The sequence below is a fragment of the Rhinolophus sinicus genome, chromosome 16 (assembly GCF_057876585.1).
Source record: "Rhinolophus sinicus isolate RSI-liver-muscle chromosome 16, RSI-T2T, whole genome shotgun sequence".
In the NCBI taxonomy this organism is placed as follows: Eukaryota; Metazoa; Chordata; class Mammalia; order Chiroptera; family Rhinolophidae; genus Rhinolophus; species Rhinolophus sinicus.
In genome coordinates this window covers 41726743-41748421 of record NC_142516.1, presented here as the reverse complement: position 1 = coordinate 41748421, position 21679 = coordinate 41726743, and the positions used below count along the sequence as shown (strand labels likewise).

General features: G+C 32.0%; 1 protein-coding gene across 3 annotated transcripts in view; it reads left to right on the top strand.

Moving 5' to 3' along the window:
• VPS13A (vacuolar protein sorting 13 homolog A) overlaps window positions 1-21679 on the top strand; it is a 194261-nt gene that overhangs the window by 20627 nt on the left and 151955 nt on the right. For all 3 annotated transcript variants that reach the window (XM_019736649.3, XM_019736650.3, XM_019736651.3), the window contains exons 4-13: window positions 2717-2812; window positions 3072-3173; window positions 10360-10469; window positions 11153-11212; window positions 12964-13023; window positions 13229-13309; window positions 16177-16234; window positions 18614-18741; window positions 18924-19030; window positions 20447-20618. In XM_019736649.3, coding sequence (XP_019592208.2) covers window positions 2717-2812; window positions 3072-3173; window positions 10360-10469; window positions 11153-11212; window positions 12964-13023; window positions 13229-13309; window positions 16177-16234; window positions 18614-18741; window positions 18924-19030; window positions 20447-20618 — 974 coding nt within the window. The remainder of the gene's footprint in view (window positions 1-2716; window positions 2813-3071; window positions 3174-10359; window positions 10470-11152; window positions 11213-12963; window positions 13024-13228; window positions 13310-16176; window positions 16235-18613; window positions 18742-18923; window positions 19031-20446; window positions 20619-21679) is intronic.

Genomic DNA, 21679 nt, shown 5'->3' with positions numbered 1-21679 from the left:
CCTGGTATATGTATGATTTCATATTCTATTTTTTTCAGTTAACATTTAATAAAGATTTCTCATAATCCATGTTGATTTGACCTCATTTAATTATTGTGGTAGTATAATCCAATGAATACATATTTGGACATTGTAGAGTAATCCTGTGTTTCCATAGGTACAACAATATTACAGTAGTATTTTCATGTAGCTTTTAAAATTTTTCCAAAAGTTATTGAATTTTATAATTATGGTTATTGTATTTCAGTGTTCATAAATTTAACGTCAATTCAAGAAAATTAAATAAATGTATGAGAGGAGATAGATCTGATTTCATTTCGAGTCTTTCTTCCTTTTTTCTTGCCTAACCATGCTTAAAAATAATAAGGTAATATTCATTGTTAATACAAGATAGTGGAACATACACTGCACTAAATACCTAATATACAAGATCATTTTGAGACTCATTTAAGGTGTTGTTGCAACCTGCTATTCTTTAATATCCTTTTTTTTTTTCTTCTATACATATGTTTCTCGAGAAGAAGTGGATTTAATCTTTGTTTTATTCACACACTTTGCACAATACCTACAATGTATAGTAGGAACATAATTTGTTGCATAAAAAGAAGTACATGTTTCCAAATGACTGATACAGTAATAAAACCAGTTTTATAAGAATGTAGTGTCCCCTTGCTATTATTGAGTATTGTTAATATTACTGATCTTTAAAAGTTTTCCTCATTTAGAATGAAGAATTATACATATATATCAAATATAAATACTCATATGTTTTTTAAAAGTAGTTGTCTTTAGGTAGAAGATTCTTGGAATTACCTTCATTTATATTTTTCTGAATTTTCCAAATTTTCTATAAGAAGCCTACATATATTGAGAGAAAAAAGTTTAGTTAAAAATAGATTTAGGGATGAAAATGCTACATTATTAATTTTATAAGTTTCTTTTGATTACTTAAAGCTATTTAGTCACTGTTCTCTGTACTTTAGTTCATTTTTTTTATTATTAATGTATGTGTGTATATGTATGTAGTCTGCTTGATAGTATTTATAAGTAAATTATGTCAAATTTGTCACAGTTATTTTTCCATCTCATTCCATTTTGGTTACATTTTGGACTGTGCAGAAATTTGAAATGGTCACTATCTTCTCTAATTCCAAAACTTAGAAAGTTATCCCTTTTTTTAGAAATCAGATGTTTTTCCCTGGATTGTGTGGTGAAATCTTTTTCTCAATTGGGGTGTTTTAAAAACATGGATTATGGAATGAGATAGGTCTAAGTAGAGTTTTTCCATTTCCAAATTACTAACCAGTTAATATGGTAATAGTGTATTTAATAATCTTTCCCTTCTCCAATTATAGCATCTATTTTTAAATTGAGACTCATAATTTCTAAAAAAATTTTAAATATTTTAAAACTATTATGGAAATTTTCTAAATATATAAAACTAGAATCAGTAGTATTATCAGCCCTGTACATAGTAGTATTTTTTCATTCAAGAAATCGCTAATGTTTATAAAAATACTTTGCTATTAGATTGTGGTAAAATAGTCTCATTAGTTTGAATAATTTTCAAATATTGCGCATGATCCTTGACTATTACCAGAAAAATTTGTGTGTACATACACTTATGATGATTATCACACACATGTATATTACCATACATACAGTCACGAGCTGTATAATGACATTTTTGTCAACTACAGATCACATACACGATAGTAGTTCTATAACATTATAATGGAACTGAAAAATTCCTACTGCCTAGTGATGTCATAGCTGTTGTAACTCACGTATTACTGATGTGGTTGTGGTGATGCTGGTGTAAACAAACCTGCTGTGCTGCCAGTTGTAATAAAAGTATGGTACATAAAATTATGTACAGTACATAATACTTGCTAAAGGTAATAAATGACCATGTTACTGGTTTATTTATTTACAAGACTTTGCCCTCTACTTTTTCTTGTTATTTTGGAGTGTACTCTTTCTACTTAAAACAGTTTTTTTTTTACCTTAAATCAGTATGCCATGTTACACCAGCAGCAGCCTCATACATCTGCTTACTGTGTCTTTTGATTGCATCATTTTTCCTTGTGCTTGATGTAATTTTGTGTTGTTTTTTACAGTAACATGCTCTACAGGTTTGTAGCCTGAGAGCAATAGGCTATACCGTACAGCCTAGGTGCATAGTAGGCTATCCCATCTAAGTTTGTATAAGTGCACTCTGTGATCGCACAATGATGAAATTGTGTAATGAATTTCTCAGAACGTGTCCCCGTCGTTAAGCTGCACATGACTGTATATGTTAATATAACCTCTATATATGAAAAGTACACACACAAAGTATGTAATCTACCTATTTTAAAGTGTAAGGAAAATACTTATAAAGATTTAGAGTAAGAATGGGGAAATTCAAAGTTACAATATCAAGGATTGTTGATTAATGGTAGAAGAATAATAGTATGTTTGTGATACAGATTGCCATAAACAGAAACTTGTAAATATTTCGGATATCATTCAGTAGATTTTCCAACAGTACTAATACAAAAATTTCAAATTTTCACAACAAACTTGTTGTTTTCAGTTGTAAAATAGCTTTCTGTAAAGTGACTGAGCTTGTAATGTTAAAGGCCACTTTATCTCTTTTAATGCCTGACAGAAAATAGTCTGACAGTAAATGTAGGTTAAATGAATAATATTTTTTGTCTTTTTTAAAATGTAGGTAATCTTAATCTTACAATTCCATGGAAACACCTTTATACTCAACCAGTTGTAGCTGTATTAGAAGACATTTATTTACTCATAGTGCCTTCTTCTAGTAAGTCAAATTTTAAACATTGTAATTTAAGTTGCTTTTTTGTGCATGGGAATTCTTTATATTTTATAATTACATTTGTTCAAAATACTTGGATTTTGGAGAGGTTTTTATATTTAAATTTATATTAGGTAATTCATATTAAATTGGTGTTTAAATTTTTGCAAACTTGGAAATAGTGATTATTTTCAAGAATATTCTTTGGAGCTAGTATATTTAAATTTAAGGTAATTAAGAGTCTTCTTTTTTATGATTCCTGTAGTAATAAAATATGATCCTTTAAAAGAAGAGAAGCAACTCTTGGAAGCAAAGCAACAGGAGCTAAAAAGAATAGAAGAAGCAAAACAAAAAGTAGCTGATCAAGGTAAACAAAACAATAAATAAGAATGGTAATAAGAAATGGGTAAAAGACCTAAGTATTGATCACATTTGAATATTATTTTTCTCTGAAAGCACTGAGATTACTTAACAAATAATGGGAGAATCTTATTACTTGGGGCATTTTAATGTAGTATGTGTTTTATCATGTTTTCAGAAATTTAACTTACAGAAATTTATGTTAGGGCAAATAATATACCTAGCTTATAAGGGTAAGGTTTGGTTTTAACTATAGTAATTAATTTGGTCAAGTATGTTTTCTTAACTTTCTAGCTTTTTTATTTTCCTTATATCAGTTCTTCACCTTTTGGATATACTTAGTCGTTTGGTATATTTATATTTTCTCAAATCTGTTTACTTACCTTCTGGCTTCACATCCTTTCCTAGTCAACCTAGACCAAGGTCTATTACTTCAACCCCTTCTTTTGTCTGTGGTAGAAATGTCCTGCAGAAATTCCTTTTTCCTTTGTGCTGTGTGTAGTGCCACCAGCTACTTTTTGTACTCAGACTCTAACTTCTCCCTCTAGTGAACCTTTCTTCTTAGCATGTAAATATACTGTAGCCTCTCTTCAAACATAAAATCATTTTCTTAAACTAGTCGTGTGTTTATCTTTTCTCTGTCCATTTAATAGTTAAGCATCTTTAAAACAAAACTGGATGTATACCGATTTCACTATTCTTGCCTTGCATTGTTATTTGAAAAATAAAAAATAAAACCCAATAACAAATGTTTTACCTGTTGACAAACAGGTAAAAAACATCGAAGGAGATTAACAAAATTCCTGGCAAGTCATCTTGTAATTATGCTTTCTTCTGTCATAGTTCTTTCATATCCTGTGTAGTCATTCATCCCTATCCTCAATCCTTTTTTTAGTTGACTCTGGGTAGTGAACACTCAATGCAATATATAGATGATGTATTATAGAAATGTACACTTGAAACCTGTATAATTTTACTAATCGTCACCCCAATAAATTTAATAAAAAAAAGAAAAAAAATATTTTTTATTGTGGCAAGCACATAACATAAAATTTGTCATATTAACCAGTTTCACTTGTACAATTCAGTGGTATTAAATATTTTATAATATTGTGCAGCCATCACCACCATCCATCTGTATCTCTCTTTTCATCTTACAAAATTGAAACTTTATACCCCTTAAACAATCCTCATTTGCCACCCCCAACACCCCCAGCCCCTGGTAACCACGATTCTACTTTCTGTCCTGATGATTTTTGACTCCTTTAAGTACTTCATGTAAGTGGTAGCATACTGTATGTCTTTTTCTGATTGGCTTAATTGACTTAGCATCTGTTTTCAAGGTTCATTCATGTTGTAGTATACAAGGGCTGACAATTAAGTTCGCGAACTTGTTGCAATGATGTTGCTAATCTTTTTTGATATCAGAGGGATTATTCATTATGAATTTGCACCAACTGGACAAACAGTTACCAAGTTTACTATTTGGAAATGCTAAAAAGGCTGTGTGAAAAAGACGACCTGAACGTTTCGCCAACAATTCATGGCTCTTGCATCACGACAATGCATCAGCTCACACATCACTGTCTATGAGGGAGTTTTTAGCTAGTAAACAAATAACTGTATTGGAATACCCTCCCTACTCACCTGATCTGGCCCCCAATGACTTCTTTCTTTACCTGAAGATAAAGTAAATATTGAAAGGAAGACATTTTATGACATTCAGGACATCAAGGGTAATACGATGACAATTCTGATGGCCATTCCAGAAAAAGAGTTCCAAAATTGCTTTGAAGGGTGGACTAGGCGCTGGTGTCGGTGCATAGCTTCCCAAGGGGAGCACTTTGAAGGTGACCGTAGTGATGTTCAGCAATGAGGTATGGAGCACTTTTTCTAGGATGAGTTTGTGAACTTAATTGTCAGACCTTTGTATGTCAGAATTTCTTTTTTAAAGTTGAATAATATTCCATTTTATGTATATACCACATTTTCCTTATCCATTTATCCATCTGTGGACACTAGGGTTGCTTCTATGCTTTAGTTATTGTGAATAATGCTGCTTTGAACATGGTGTATAAATATTCATTTGAGACACTGCTTTCAATTCTTTTGCATATATACCCAGAAATGGAATTCATGGATAGTATGTAATTCTATGTTACATTTTTTTGTGGAGTCGCTATTCTGTTTTCCACAGGGACTGGTACCATTTTGCATTCCCACCAACAGTATACAAGGGTTCCAATTTTTTCACATCCTTGCTAGCATTTATTATTTTCTGTTTTTTTTTTTTTTGATAGTAGCATCTTAAAGGGGATGAAGTGATATCTCATGTAGTTTTGATTTTCATTTCCCTAAAGATTAGTATTTGAGCATCTTTTTATGTGCTTATTGGCCATTACTATATTTTCTTTGGAGACATGTCTAAGTCTTTTGCCCATCTATTAATCGTTTGCGGGTGTTTTGGCAGGGGCCGGGGTGAGGAGAGGTGCGTCGGAGGTCTTTATGTATTCTGGATGTTAATTTCTTATTAGATATATGATTTGAAAAATTTCTCCTATTCTGTTGGTAGCATCTTTACTCTGTTGATAGTATTCTAGGATCCTAAAATTTTCATGAAGTTCAGTTTGCCTGCTTTTCTTTTGTTGCCTGTGCCTTTGGTGTCATACATGAAAAAAAATCATTGCCAAATCCAGTGTCATGCAGCTTTTGCCCTATGTTTTCTTATAGGTGTTTTATAGTTTTAGGTCTTAATTTAAATCTTAGATCCATTTTGATCCATTGTGAGTTAATTTTTATCTTTGTTGTTAGATAAGGGCCCAACTTCATTCTCTTACATGCGAATATCTGGATATTCAGATTTCCTAGCATCGTTTGTTAAAAATACTGTTCTTTCACATTGAATAGTCCAGGCACCCTTCTTAAAAATCATTTGACTTTATATGTGAGGATTTATTTCTGTGCCCTGTCGTCTTCATTCATCTATGTGTTTGTCTTTCTGCTAGTTCCACACCGTTTTGATTACAACTTTGTCCTAAGTTTTGCAGTCAGGAAGTGTGCTTCTTCCAGCTTTGTTTTTCTTTTCAAGATTGTTTTGTGATCAATAAATGTTTAACCACTATGCTGTACACCTGAAACTAATATAAAATAATATTGAATGTCAACTGTAACTGAAAAAAACAAATAATTTTTAAAAAGATTGTTTTATTTGAGAGTTCCTTGAAATTCCATATGAATTTTTGGATGAATTTTTCATTTATTTTTGCAAAAAATGTCATTGGTATTTTGATAGGTATTGGTTTGAATCTATAGATTGCTTTGGGCAGTATTGACATGTTAACAATATTAAATCTTCTAATCTATGGACAGGATGTGTTTCCATTTGTCTTTTTAAATTTATCTCAGTAGGGTTTTGCGCTTTTCATTATGTAAGTCTTTTACCTCCTTGTTTATGTTATTTCTTAAGTATTTTATTCTTTTTGATGTAATGGGACTTCTTGTAATTTCGTTTCAGATTTTCCATTGTTTGGAAATAGACATGCCACTAATATTTTGTGTTGACTTTGTATCCTGCTGCTTTGCTGAATTAGCTTATTAGTTCTAACAGGTGTTTTCTTTTGTTTTTGGAATATATATAGTTTTATTTACATAAGATCATGTTGTTTATGAAAAGGGATAATTTTATTGTTTCCTTCCCAATTTGGATGCCTCTTATTTATTTTTTCTTTCCTAATTATTCTGGCTAGAACTTTAGTACTACTATGTTGAGTAAAAGTGACAAAAGTGGACATCCTTAGCTTCGAGGTAAAGCTTTCAGACTTTCACCATTGAGTATGATGTTTCCTGTGAGTTTATCACATGTGACCTTTATTATTTTAAGGTAGTTTCCTTCTATTCCTAATTTATTGAGTGTGTTTATTATGACAGGGTATTGAATTCTTTCAAATGCTTTTTCTTCATCAGTTGAGATGATCATGTGTTTTTTCCCCTTTATTATGTTAATGTGGTGTGTTTGATTGATTTTCATATATTGAGCCAATCTTCCCTTCTAGGAATAAACTGTATTGAGTCAGTGTGTAATCCTTCCGATGGGCTTTTAACCTTTGTTTGTTAATATATTGTTGAGGATTTGCATCAATATTCATTAGGGATATTGAGCTGTAGTTTTTCTGTGGTATCTTTGTCTTGCTTTTGTATCAGTTTGGAAATATTCCCTTCTCTTCAATTTTTCTTTTTTTTAATAAATTTTATTGGGGAATATTGGGGAACAGTGTATTTCTCCAGGGTCCATCAGCTCCAAGTCGTTGTCCTTCAGTCTAGTTGTGGAGGGCGCAGCTCAGCTCTAAGTCCAGTTGCCATTTTCAATCTTTAGTTGCAGGGGGCACAGCCCACCATCCCATGCGGGAATCGAACCAGCAACCTTGTTGTTGAGAGCTTGCACTCTAACCAGCTGAGTTATCCGGCTGCCCCTCCAGAAGCTCAGTGATAGCTGGTTGTCTTCAATCTAGTTGTGGAGGGGGGAGCTCACTGGCCCAAGTGGAAATCGAACCAGCAATTCTGTTGTTCAGAGCTCGCACTCTAACTAGCTGAGCCACCTGGCCGCCCTCCCTTCTCTTCAATTTGTTGGAAGAGTTTGAAGAGGATTGTTGTTCTCTTTGAAATGTTTTGTAAAATTCACAGTGAAGCTGTCAAGTCCATGGCTTCCTTTTGTTGAGAGGTTTTTTTTATTACTGATTTGATCCTCTTATTACTGTGTTTCCTCCAAAATAAGCCTGGGTCTTATATTAAGTTTTGCTGCGAAAGACGCATTAGAGGCTTATGTTCAGGGGAGTCTTTCTAAAAATCATGCTAGGGCTTATTTTCTGTTGACTGGCAACCGACTGCCTCAGCTGGGGGGAGCCCAAGACTCGTAATACCAGCATGGGCCAGGGAGCTGTGTTCTACACAACTAGACTGAGAAACAACAGCTTGAGCCAGAGTGGGGGGAGGGAGGTAGTAGTAGAAGCAGGGGGAAGATTTTCTCTTTCACTTTTGAACATTTGATTATAATGTGAATTAATGTGGGACTCTTGAGTGCTGCTTACATGGAGTTCTTTGAGCTTCTTGGATGTATATTATGTCTTTTTTCAAATTTGGGAAGTTTTCAGCCATTATTTATTCAAATGCCCTTTTTCGCCCCTTTCTCTTTTCGCCTACTAGGCCCACAATACATATATTAGTTCACTTGTTGGTGTCCCTCAGGTCCTTTAGGCTTTGTTCCCTTTTCTTCAATATTTTTTTCTTTCTGTTCCTCGGACTTGATAATTTGCATTATTTTATCTTCAAGTTCATTGATTCTTCTGCCTGTTGAAATCTGCCTTTGAATCCCTCTGGTGAATTTTTTTCTTTTTGTTAGAGTAATTTTCTGCTTCAGAATTTGTTTAGTTTCTTTTTAGGTTGTCTGTCTCTTTATAGATACTTGCATTTTATTCATACATTGTTTTCTTGACTTTCTCCACATCTTCCTTTAGTTTTCTGAGCATTTATATGATACTTGTTTTAAAGTCTGTCTAGTAGATCTGTTAGCAGGTCTTTTTCTGGAATAGTTTTTGTTGATTTTTTTCCCTTTGAATGAGGGTGTTCTGGGAATAAAAAGAATGTATCAGATCCTACTGAGATGTCAGGTAAATTAGGATTAGGAAATAATCGCTCATGACATGAAAGTCATTGGTCACCGCAAAAATAACTATTTTGATTGAGTGATGATTGCAGAGAAGGAGCTTGTATTTCTTCCAAAGTTGGAGGCAATGTCATTTGCTAATAGTAAAGAGAGCAGTGGAAGGGTTGCTGGAACTTTCACGAGAATGAGAAAAGTTTGAAATAGTTGTTCTAGAGAGTGTGAACAAATTGACTGAAGAAATGTAGTAAGGTTGCTGGTTGGTGGAAGTTGGTGATTACTAATTTATAGTAATTCTAATCTGTCCTGTTGTGATTTTTCTCCTCCAATATTCACCTGTCAAGACATAGGCATGTTTATGTAAAAATAAGATAGTTGGTTTTACTCAGGGTTGGAGATTTATTGACAGAAGAAAATGAGAAAAAAAGAGCAAAGAGTTTAAAGTGTTGTTGAAATGATATTTTAATGGAATCAGAGTTGGATAAGGGAATCAGGAGGAAACCAGTGGATAGTGAAAGAAAGATTTAGCATTTAATTGAATGTACAAATTTATAGAGCAAAGAATTTTTTTAGGTAGTAGTGAGATTCACAGATTTAAAACTTAAATCTTCAAAGATCTTATTTATACAGTCTCTTATTAATTCTAAAGTCTTTATATTCAAATATATTTACTTTTCTCTCATTCACTTACACTTGCCTTTGATGTACGGACTTATGATATCTTTATTTACTTTCCTTAAGCTACGGCTTTATTTACTTTCCTTAAGCTACGGCTTCCTGGGCTATCTGAATTAGAGAGTAATAAGTAGGTAATTAGAGAAAAATCATGTGTATGTGCAGGGGGAACAGGACTAGAAGGAGGAAAGTAGGTATCTTTCATTGGCATTTTCAAGTCACAGTGGGGGAAGGCACAGTAACTAATGGTTATCAAAGGCATATTAAAAAAGAAATTAGGAACCACAATTCTTTATTCTTTCTGTTCCCCTGAAAAATATTGAAACTGGAGATAGTAAATGTAGTTTTCAGAAAAAGAAATGGTGGACTTCCTTCAGCCTTGATTGAAAGGAGAGAGGGAAAGGATATTATATCTTCCTATTTTGTATTCATCTGAGGGAGGGTCATATTCAACTATTTATACACCTAACCACAGACAACTTACGATGATATCACTGATTTTAAGGGAGATTCCTTCTTTGCTGCTCTGATTTTTCTCATTTAAGTCTATTAAAATTCTTACCTAATAACCTTCATAGTTTTCTATATCTTTATGTACTCAGGTATAGTTAAAACAGAAAGAAGTTATAAAATTTAATGCCAATGAATTCTACAGTGTTGGCTTTAGTTTCACTGAACGAGAAATTAGTTTTCGAAAACTAGTTTCCTTTGAAAATGTTTTGGTATCGAAGACTTTTGGAAAGCAAATCTACAAATATAGACTTTTTTCTTTAACAAGGTAACATTTATGTTACCTCAATATGTGGGTATTTGTAGAGTATATTTTTCATTCAAACTATAAAAGGAATATTTGCAATTGTAGAAAAACATCTGGCGGAGAAACAGGACACTTTTACAGAAAAATTGATTACTCAGATCATAAAAAATCTTCAAGTGAAAATTTCCAGCATCCATATTCGTTATGAAGATGATGTAAGTATTTTAATAGATGGCACTTGTTTTTATTTTTATTTATATTTGACTATTTGTTGACACCTGCTTTGTAGTAGCCAACGTGTTAGATGCTAGCGAGTATAGGATACAGAACTGAAGATGACATGATCTTTCTTTTCTATAATTATAGTTATAAGTTCTGGTCCTTACTATCTTGATTACACTTTCCTAAAATGTTCAAACATTAGATAATGAAGGAAAATGTCTTACTTATAATCACCTTTGATAGGTGAGAGTTATGAATTTAGCTATGTGTTTTTAAAATACTTTAAATTATACTATGTTTATCTCCTGGAGGGAGCACTGGTCTAGGAATCAGTAGAGCGAGACTTAACTAATTGATCTCAAATAAATCATGGATTCTCTCTAAAACACACAATAACTACCTTCTCATAGTACTATTGTGACAGTCAATCATTTTAAGCTTTCTTTTGTAAACTGAAAAATATTATGCAGATGTATTGTACAACACTAATACATTCATACTTAATATTTTACTTAGTACTGTATTAGGAAAAAATAGGAATAAAAATTCTGCAAAGTGTTAAAATGTTTTTGAATGCTTGAAATTATATACTTCCCAGAAAGTGAACTTTTTCTATAATGGGAATTTTGTCCAACTACTGAAAATCTGAGTAAAATTTACTGTCTTTCCTCTTTAGATCACAAATCGAGAAAACCCACTGTCATTTGGTATTTCCCTTCAAAACCTCAGCATGCAGGTACTGTGTTTAAAAAGAAATTTAACCATATTTAATTATGCAGAATAGCTTATCAGACTACTAATTACTATTCATTTATGCCAGCATCAGAAATAGGTGTCAATATAGACTGAATTGCAGCTGAGGGTAGGTAGTTTCACATTTTCACATTTCCAAAAATGATTGATAATCAATTCCGTTTAAAATATTATTTGCTGATTGTGATATTTGATAGTTTTTTAATTTAAATAATCTATTTCTGAGTTTTAAATGAGTAAATACAAAATAAAAGTAATAAATGTTCATTGCAGAAACTTTGATAAGTTATAAAAAATGTAAGGAAACAAATCACCATGTCCTCACCAACATTATTAATATTGTGGCACTTTTTCTCCTGTTTAATTTTTTAAACTAAAGAATTTTACAAGTATAGGAGCACAGAGAGGATTATGCAGCATTTGCTTTCATCCAGAATGAACCATTGTTAAATTTGTCATTTGGTTTAAGTTTTAAATACTTTTAAAAAATAGACTGTTATGAATAAAGTTTAAATCCCTTTGTTCTCTACTCTTGCTCTTCCCACAGAGATAAACATCCTAAGTTTTTAAACTTTTATATAATGTAGCCATTGAAATTGTATAGTATTTGGTAGGATTTAAAAAGTTTAGAGAAATATTTTATTGATTCTTCTATAAGTTTCCTTTTTATCTTCGCAATGTTTTTTGACATTTGTATTGCCACATATAATTCATTCAGTTTAACTGCTGTATAACACTTCACTACATGCTTTTATTTCTTATATCCATTGGGGTTTTGTGTATGACTTCTTTTTAAAACATGGATCCATTACCAGGAAAAGAAAAGAAAAATGAAAAGCTAAATGAAATGTTAGTCAATAACATTGAGTAGTGTAAACGTCAAATGCTGTTAGTTTGAAAAATAAGGATGAGGAATTAGCCATTAGATTTGTCATTGTGAAGGTCATTGGTGACTGTGACAACAGTGGTTTTGACCATCGCCTTTGAAAATTCTTGGAAACTTGTCCCCCATCTTAGCCCTATTCAATTAGAATCTCATATTGGGGCCCAGCAATCCATGTTTAAAAAGCCCTCTATGTGAACCTGTTGCATACTAAAGTTTGAGAACCACTGTTCTAATCCATTCAGTTCTCTACTAAAAATGAAAACCATCTCTTTAAAATAAGCATCTGATCACTTTATTCCCTTCAGTGGCTTTTCATTGCCCTTAGAATAAAGTCCATAGTTTTGTCTTCAAATAGTTTATAATCCTTTTGTAGTCTGACCCCAGGTAACAAATGGGGTTTCATCTCTTTGTTTTGCGTTATGTTCTCTGGCCATTCTGTTCTACTTCAGTTTCCTGAATGTGTCATACATTTGCATATATTCCTAGTCTGAATCATAATCCTTACTGCCCTTAGAATCAATAATTTTTATTCATATGCCATGTATTAGGTTAGGCATCATTTTCTCTATCACACCGCTGAGTTTGAGGCTCCTACCATGTCCTCCCAGAGTACTGTATATTTAACCTTTATAGTGGCACTTCCCTGTTTGTAATTGCTTGTTTACTTTTTCAACCAAATAGTGAGCTCCTTGGAAGCAGAGACTTTCCTATGGTCAGTTACTATTCTTTGAATGTTATGTTTTCAAGGACATTTTCATAGGAAATTGGTCTAGGGCATGATAGATATGATTTGTCACTCTGCCATTTCACATGTGAATGAGTTTTAGTGCCTTTTTTTTCCTTTTCAGACAACTGATCAAAACTGGGTTCCGTGTTTACATGATGAAACTGAGAAACTATTTCGTAAGGTAAAATAAATATTATATTTTGTTAACCCATAGACTTGACAAGACTTGTAGGAAGGCAAATGGTAATATATTATATGGATTTATGTGAATTGTGTTTACTTGCTTAACTCTGTTATATGACTCAATTATTTGAGATTCTGAAAATAGCATGCAAAAGATCCTTCAGAGAAAAATGAGGCATGTAATAAATTTTATTTATTTTCAGTTAATCCGATTGGATAACCTTTTTGCCTATTGGAATGTGAAGTCTCAGATGTTTTATGTTAATAATTATGATGAATCATTGGTAAGTAAATTTTTTATGTGTATATACACATTTTTTGGTATCATATTTTGCATAAAGTTTTATTCATTGTCATTTATCTAATATACTGTAGTCAGTGATCTTTTTTAAGGAAAACTACATTAGCAGAATTTACAGAAATATAAATGAATATATATGTGACTGTAACACAAACATGTGTAAACACATGTACCTTTTTTTTTTATAATTCACATACAACATTATATTAGTTTCAGGTGTACAACATAATGTTCAATATTTGTATATATTTCAAAATGATCATCACAATAATTCTAGTTAACGTCTGTCACCGTACATAGTTACAAAAATTTTATTTTCCTGGGATGAGAACTTTTAAGATTTATTCTCTTAGCAACTTTCAAATATGCAGTACAGTATTATTAACTGTAGTCTCCATACTGTATGTTAAATCCCTGTGACTTACTTATTTTATAACTAGAAGATCATACATTTTGACAGTGATCACTTGTTTTCCCACCACCGACCCTGTGCTTCTGGCAACCACCAACCACTTCTCTGTATTTATGAGCTTGGGGTTTTGTTTTTTGGTTTTTTGTTTTGTTTTGTTTTTAGATTCAACATATAAGGGAGAGTAAACAACATTTGTCCTTCTCTGACTTACTTAATGTACTGCCCTCAGATTCCATCCATGTTGTCTCACATGGCAAGATTTCCTTCTTTTTTATGGCTGAATGATATTCTGTTGCATATATATATCACATTTTCTTTATCCATTCATCTGTTGATGGACGTTTAGCTTGTTTCCATGTCTTGACTATTATACATAATGATGCAGGGAACATTGGGGTGCATATATCTTTTTGAGTTAGTGTTTTTGTCTTATTTGGATAAGTAACCAAATGTGGAATTGCTGGATCACCTGGTAGTTCTATTTGTGAGTTTTTGAAGAATTTTTGTACTGCTTTCCATAGTAGTAGCACCAATTTAAATTCCCTTCGACATTGCACTAATGTTCCCTTTTCTCTATGTTCTCTCCAAAACTTATTTCTTATCTTTTTGATAATATTCTAACAGGTATGAGGTGATATCTTATTGTGGTTTTGATTTGCATTTCCTTGATGATTAGTGATACTGAGCATTTTTTCATGTATCTGTGGCCATCTGAATGTCACCTTTGGAAAAATGTTTATTCAGATCCTCTGCCCATTTTTTTAATCAAAGTGAATTTTTGCTATTGATTTGTGAGTTCTTTATGTATTTTGGATATTAACCCCTTATCAGATACATGAATAGCTAATATTTTCTCCCATTTAGTAGGTTGCCTTTTTTGTTGTTGGTGATGATTTCCTTTGCTGTGCAGAGGCTTTTAAGTTTGATGTGGTCTCACTTGTTTTTTTTTCTTTTTCTTTTGTTGCCTTTACTTTTGGCATCAGATCCAAAAAATCATCACCAAGACCAATGTCATAGAGCTTACTGCATATGTTTTCTGCTAGGAGTTTTATTGTTTCACTTCTTACAATCAAATCTTTAACCTATTTTGAGTTAATTTTTGTTTATGGTGTAAGATAGTGGTACAGTTTCGTTCTTTTGCATGTGTCTGTCCAGTTTTCCCAGCACCACTTATTAAAGAGACTGTCCTTTCCCCATTGCATATTCTTGGTTCCTTTGTCATAAATTGATTGACCATAATTTCATGGGCTTATTTCTGGCCTCTCTTTTCTGTTCCACTGATTGATCTACGTGTCTGTTTTTTTCCTGTTTTTTGGTTTTTGTTCGTTTGTTTGTTTGTTTTTTAGTACCATACTATTTTAATTACTACAGCTTTATAATAGAGTTTGAAATCATGGAGTCTGATGCCTCTAGCTTTGTTCTTCTTGCTCAAGATAGCTTTGGTTATTGGGGTCGTTAGTGATTCCATACAAATTTTAGGATTGTTTGTTCTCTTTATGTGAAAAATGTCATTGGAAATTTGTTAGGGATTGTATTGCTTTGGGTAGTGTGGATATTGTAATAATATTCTTTCACTTCATGAGTATAGAATTATCTTCACATTTATTTGGGTCTTCAGTTTCTTTCATCAGTGTCTTACAGTTTTAAGTTATAGTTTTAATAAATTTAACCTCCTTGGTTAAATTTATTCCTAGGTATTTTATTCTTTTTGATGCAGCTATAAATAGGATTATTTTATTAATTTCTCTTTCTAATAGTTCATGGTTAGTGTACAAAAAATGCAGCAGATTTCTGTATATTGAGTTTGTATCCTGCAACTTTACTGAATTTTTTTTATTCTGTGTTTGTTTGTTTTTTAATTTGGTGTAGTTGATACTGTAATATCATGTTACCTGTAAATAGTGACAGTTTTACTTCTTTCTTTCCAATTTGGATGGCTTTCATTTCTTTTTCTAGCCTAATTTTCTAGGTGGGACTTCCAGTATTATGTTGAATAAAAGTAGTGGGAGTGAGCATCCTTGTCTTATTCCTGATCTGAGAGGAAAGCTTTCAACTTTTCTCTGTTGAGTATGATGTTAGCTGTGGGTTTGTCATGTATGGCTATTACTATATTGAGGCACATTCCCTTTATACTCATTTTGATATAGTTTTAATCATAAATGGATATTGAATTTTGTCAAATTTTATATATGTGCCTGTATATAAAAATGTTTAAATACACACATATGTATCTTAATATTGCCTGAAGTATTCTTTTATAATAGTAATTTAATGAGACATTGTCTAACCACTTTAATATTTTTTTATATGTAAGACCTCCTAAATTTAAATTGTTTTTTAAATAGCTTCTAAACTATTTTCTTTTGAATATAATTGGATTTTGTCCGATATAGGTATATTGGAATTTATATAAATAAAAGCAATTTGTCTTTTAATAGTACAGATTGAAGAGTGGCATTGTTGATGAAAATATTGTTCCAGAAGGTTATGATTTTGGTAAGTACATTTCATTAAATAAAAATTGCAATTAAAATAATCATCAAGTTCATATGAACATTGTTGACGTCACTAATATTTCATGTTAATTTTCTCACATAATCAAATGCACTTACCGTGTTTCCCTGAAAATAAGACCAGGTCTTATATTAATTTTTGCTCAAAAAGACGCATTAGGGCTATGTTAAGGGGATGTCATCCTGAAAAATCATGCTAGGGCTCATTTTCTGATTAGGTATTATTTTCGGGGAAACATGGTGCATATATATATATATATATATATATATATATATATACACACACACACACACACACATACATATATATATATATATGTATATACATATATATATATGAAAAAGCAAAATATTTGTTTATCCTTTATTGTTGGCGAGCTTTTGGCTATATTTCAAAGCTAGGAAAGAAAAATGTCCAATAAGAGAGGTTGTTACTCAATAAATTGTGAAGTCACTAATGACTATTCAATAACAGTTATGATAACTGGAAAGAAAAGTGTCCAAAAGAGAGGTTGTTACTAAATTGTGAAGTCACTAATAACTATTCAATAGCAATTATGATAATTTTAAAAGATATTTTGACATGGTAAGCTGCTACAATCTAGTATGATCTTAACTATTTTAAAAATGTATATTTAAAATTTTTCTTTATACTTTTTTCTGGTTTCCAATTATCTGAAATTAACACTTAGTACTTTAGTAATCAGAAATGCATTACTAAAATATACAGAGAAAAAGAGTGGATTTGACTTTCCCTTGGTCTAAAGGAGTGTTGTGTGTTTGCTCAGCAACATTAAAGACCTACTTGAGATTTATGACATCAAAGTGAGACCATTCTGTGGTTGTATGTTTTTTTCCCCAACCATGTTCATCGGCTCAGGTACAGATGTGGAATAAGTGAAGAGTAGCTTTATCCAGAATTAGGGTTTTGCCTAGTAAGTACCATCAAAATGCTAGGGCAAACGAGTTAAGAGTGAATGCAAGGGAATGACTGAAATAACTGATCATGGAACTTCAACAGGATAGGGAGGGAACTGAGAACCTGAAGAAGACATGAAGGACAGAGAAAAGGTAGAAATAGGATCAATGAATGGTAGGTCCCATAGGACTTGAAGTTTTGGTATATTGAATACTACAGAGAGAGGTTGTGGTGGTCGGAGAGTTGGATGCTTGAAACCAAGTTTGTGGAAGGTCAGGATATTGGTGTGGTAAGGTCTAGTAGATGAGGTAAGGGTGGAGGAGTCCAAAGACTGAGTCCATAGCATTGTTTTGGAAAGATCATTTGTATATTGAAATCACTTAGAAATTAGAGTTGCCAGGAGCTAAGTGAGAGAGATAGGAGAGAGTATAGTAGCCCATGGATGGATGGTTGATTGCAACTAAGGAGAATATGGTGGATAGTGTAGTCTTTTTATGTAATGTAAGAATTAAAGCTGGGGAGAGGGATAATTTTATTTTTCAAATATGGATATCATTGCTTTATGTATATACTTTTTAAAATTCAGTATATCCTTCCATTTATGTACATATAACTTTTTCTTGTTTATAACTGTATAGTATTCTATTGTATAAATATATCATAATGAATATGTCATCGATCTCCTATTGATGATTCTTTTCTTGTTCTATTGAAATTAAAAGTATGTTTGGTTGCTTAATGTGTAAAAAATTAAGTACTAGTCCTCAGGGATGATTAAAACGAGGGATTTATGTATTTGTGTATAAATTAGTAGTTGATTTCTATTTAGATTCTGCTATTACTGGTCTCTGTCCACATTATTTTTATTCTTTTTGTCATTCAATACAAAGTGTTGAGAGAAATATCTTTGATTATGAGTTGTGCCATAAAGGTTATCCTGAGCAAACTCTCACTCCTCTCTCCCTTTACAAGTTAAAAGGGAGAACCAATGGTCACAGAGAAACTCATCAGAAATTCAGAAATTATAATCAAATAATGGAAGTCAGCGGTTAAATATAATCGCTTTCCCCGTTAGCATTTCTAATGTACAGTCACTCCTTAAAGTTATGTACCATTATTAAAACTATTTTATTGGACTATTTTGCCTTGCAGCGACTATTCCTGCTTTTAAGGGTTATATTGGTGTCTTGAGTGAGGAGTTCAGTTAGCCTATATTATACTTTCCAAAGACAATATGAATTATAGTTGGAAAAAGACCAAAGAACCTGCACCACCAATTAGGTGACAGTTCATCTGATCAAATCATAGCAGTGTGGAAATCTGGGAACTGTAGAAAGGATATATAAGAAATGAAAATCAGTATTTTCAACTTGATCCCTTTAGTATTTTGAGACTCTTGGAATATAACTCAGTTCAATTTTTATTTAAATTTGTGTTTTCCAGTATTTCGCCCTATATCTGCTAATGCCAAACTTCAGATGAATCGTCGATCTGATTTTGACTTTTCTGCCCCCAAGATAAACCTGGATGTTGAGTTACATGACATAGCAATTGAATTTAATAAACCACAGGTGATTTTTTTAAATGGTATTTTAAATTGAGATATAGTTTGATAAAAACAAATTAAAATTTTAAATGTTTTTCAAAAATTTATGTTACATGGTAACATTTCCTTTAAAAAGTCAATAATTTAACTCCAACATTTAGAAAAATATCTGAAACATTTAAGAGCCTTAATTTTTTCATTCTTCAGTATTTCAGTGTTATGGAGCTTCTTGAATCAGTTGATATGATGACGCAAAATCTGCCATATAGGAAATTCAAACCTGACGTACCTCTTCACTCCCATGCCAGAGAATGGTAAAATGTCTTAAAAATTTTAAATTGAAGTATAATTGACATACAACATGGTATTAGTTTCAGGTGTACAGCATAAATATTCAATATTTGTGTATATTGCAAAATGATCACCACAATTATGACTAGTGAACATCCACCACCCATACATAGCTACAAAAATTTCTTGTGATAAGAACTTTTAAGGTCTATTTTAGCAATCTTCAAATATGCAATTCAGTATTATTAACTATAGTCACAGTGCTATACATTACATCCTTATGGCTTTCATATTTTATAACTGAAAGTTTGTACCTTTTGACCCCTTTACTTATTTTGCACCCCCACCCCCACCTCTGGTAACCACCTATCTGTTCTCTTGTATCTAAGAGATCAGTTTTTGTTTTTTGTTTTTTTTAAGATTCCATATATAAGTGAGATCATACAGTATTTGTCTTTCTCTGTCTGACTTACTTCACTTAGCATAATGCCCTCAAGTTCCATTCATGTTGTCACAAATGGCAAGAATTCTTTTTTTTCTTATGGCTGAATAATATTCCATATATTACCACATTTCCTTTTTTCATTCTGTCGATGAACACTTAGGTTGTTTACATGTCTTGGCTATTGGTAGATAACATGACAGTGAACATGGGGGTGCATATATTTTTTTGATTTAGTGTTTTCATTTTCATCAGATAAATACCCAGAGGTGGGATTACTTGATCTAATTTTTTTTTTAAGATTTTAAAAAATATAGCACAGAGGTGAATTTCTTGACTTGTAAGAAATTTTTAGATACTCTTAAGTGCTGATACAAACTATAGTTTGATATATGACTAGAAATTTATATAGCTCCTTTTGCTTATTATGCTAATAAACTTGACTTACAGGATTCTTTATAATGGAATTTACAACTGAAGATACTAGAATACCATTCACTTCCTGTATTTTGAAATCATTAAACTTTATCCCAGTCTGTTGTCTAGCAATGCTGTCTTTAAAAAATTTTAAATTTCTGTATCAGACACATTAAACCTATATTATTAAACCTGAAAAGGTTCTGGGAATCTATAAAGACCCCTTTTTGAAATTCAAAAATCTTGTTAATTCAGTTATTAAACTCTTGCCTAGTTCCTAGAAGTTATAATTACTCTTTCAATTGACTAATTACTCTTCGGAGAGTGAAGTGCTGTTTGCCAACTAATACTTTAATAGTTTTTCTGTAGAGCTAATTTTCACTCAAGAAAGAGTGTATTAATTATTACAAAAATAAATATGGTTGGGAAAAAGCAAGTTGTCTGATATAGTATACCATTTTCATTGTCTCTGTATTATAGTAATGCATGTTGTTAGAGTAGAAACAATATATCAATTATATTTCATACTGTTGACTTGAGAATGTTAAGTGTAGGGTTTTTGGTTTTGTTTTTTAACTAGGTGGGCTTATGCTATACATGGTGTTCTTGAAGTAAATGTTTGTCCCCACTTACGGATGTGGTCATGGAAGCATATTAAAGAACACAGACAAAAAATGAAGCAATACAAAGAACTATATAAAAAAAAGCTAATAAATAAGAAGCCAGCTGATGAACTTCTCAACTCTTTGGAGGTTAGCATTTTAAAAAATATTTGAATATTTGTACTACATAACTTCTCAGTCTTTAGTGACTAACACTTCCTAATTATTTGTTCTAATTTTGACTGACCATTTCCTGTCTCTTTTACTTAGATATTTTTATACTCTTGTTCTTAATCTCAGTTCGGTGATATACGAGTATGCTGTGGTGTTATTCTGCTGGGAACTTCTGGAATTTGAGATTATTCTCAACCTAGAGAGATTTGGGTTCATACACCTAATTTGAAGCTGCACATTATTAAGACATTTTTAACCTCAAAAGCCTAAAAAGTGTTTGCTACATTGATTCTAATCTTCTCTGCATTGGTTTCAATTCCTTATATTATGTCATCACTGCATTTCCCCTATGTTACCATCTAACTGCATTTATTAAAAAAATTTCCTGTCTATATGTATTACACTTAGAGTCAAATCTGTGCTTGCGTATTCCTCTGCCTTTCCTCATCTCTCTGCCTATCCCAGTTTTACTTATCCTTCAAGTTCTGCTTAAGACACATCTCTTGTGTGGACTTTCCTGAATTTTCTGTCCAGATAGAGAATTCTTTTTCTCTTGATTCCTGTGGTATTTCTAGTCTTTACCAGTAACTTTACATTCAGTTATCTACCTTGAGAGTTCTCTAAATATTAGTCATCTTATCTTTTAATGTTATAATAGTATACTCTAGAAGGGACTATTTTACAGATCAATGAAGTATAGCTTAGGGTGACTAAGGGAAGTTAGCTTCTTGAAATTATTGTAACCATTCTGCATCCAGGACACTTTCCAATTAGGAACTCCCTAAAGATTTTTATTGTTAAGATAGGAGGCTTTCTGAAGCCGTGGACTATTGAAATGATTAAGTTTTTAGAGGCCATTTGCGTGGTTGCAGATTTCCATACAAAGTTTTGGATCTTAACTTGAATCTTCCAAGTCTGATGGACAGTAGAACCCTGAGTTTAGTTGTTTTCTAGATAATACTAAGTCATGGTTGTTTCTCTTTGGGGAAAAAAAGCTGTTGCAGCCTGAAATTCTCAAAAGTAATCATGGGCATAAT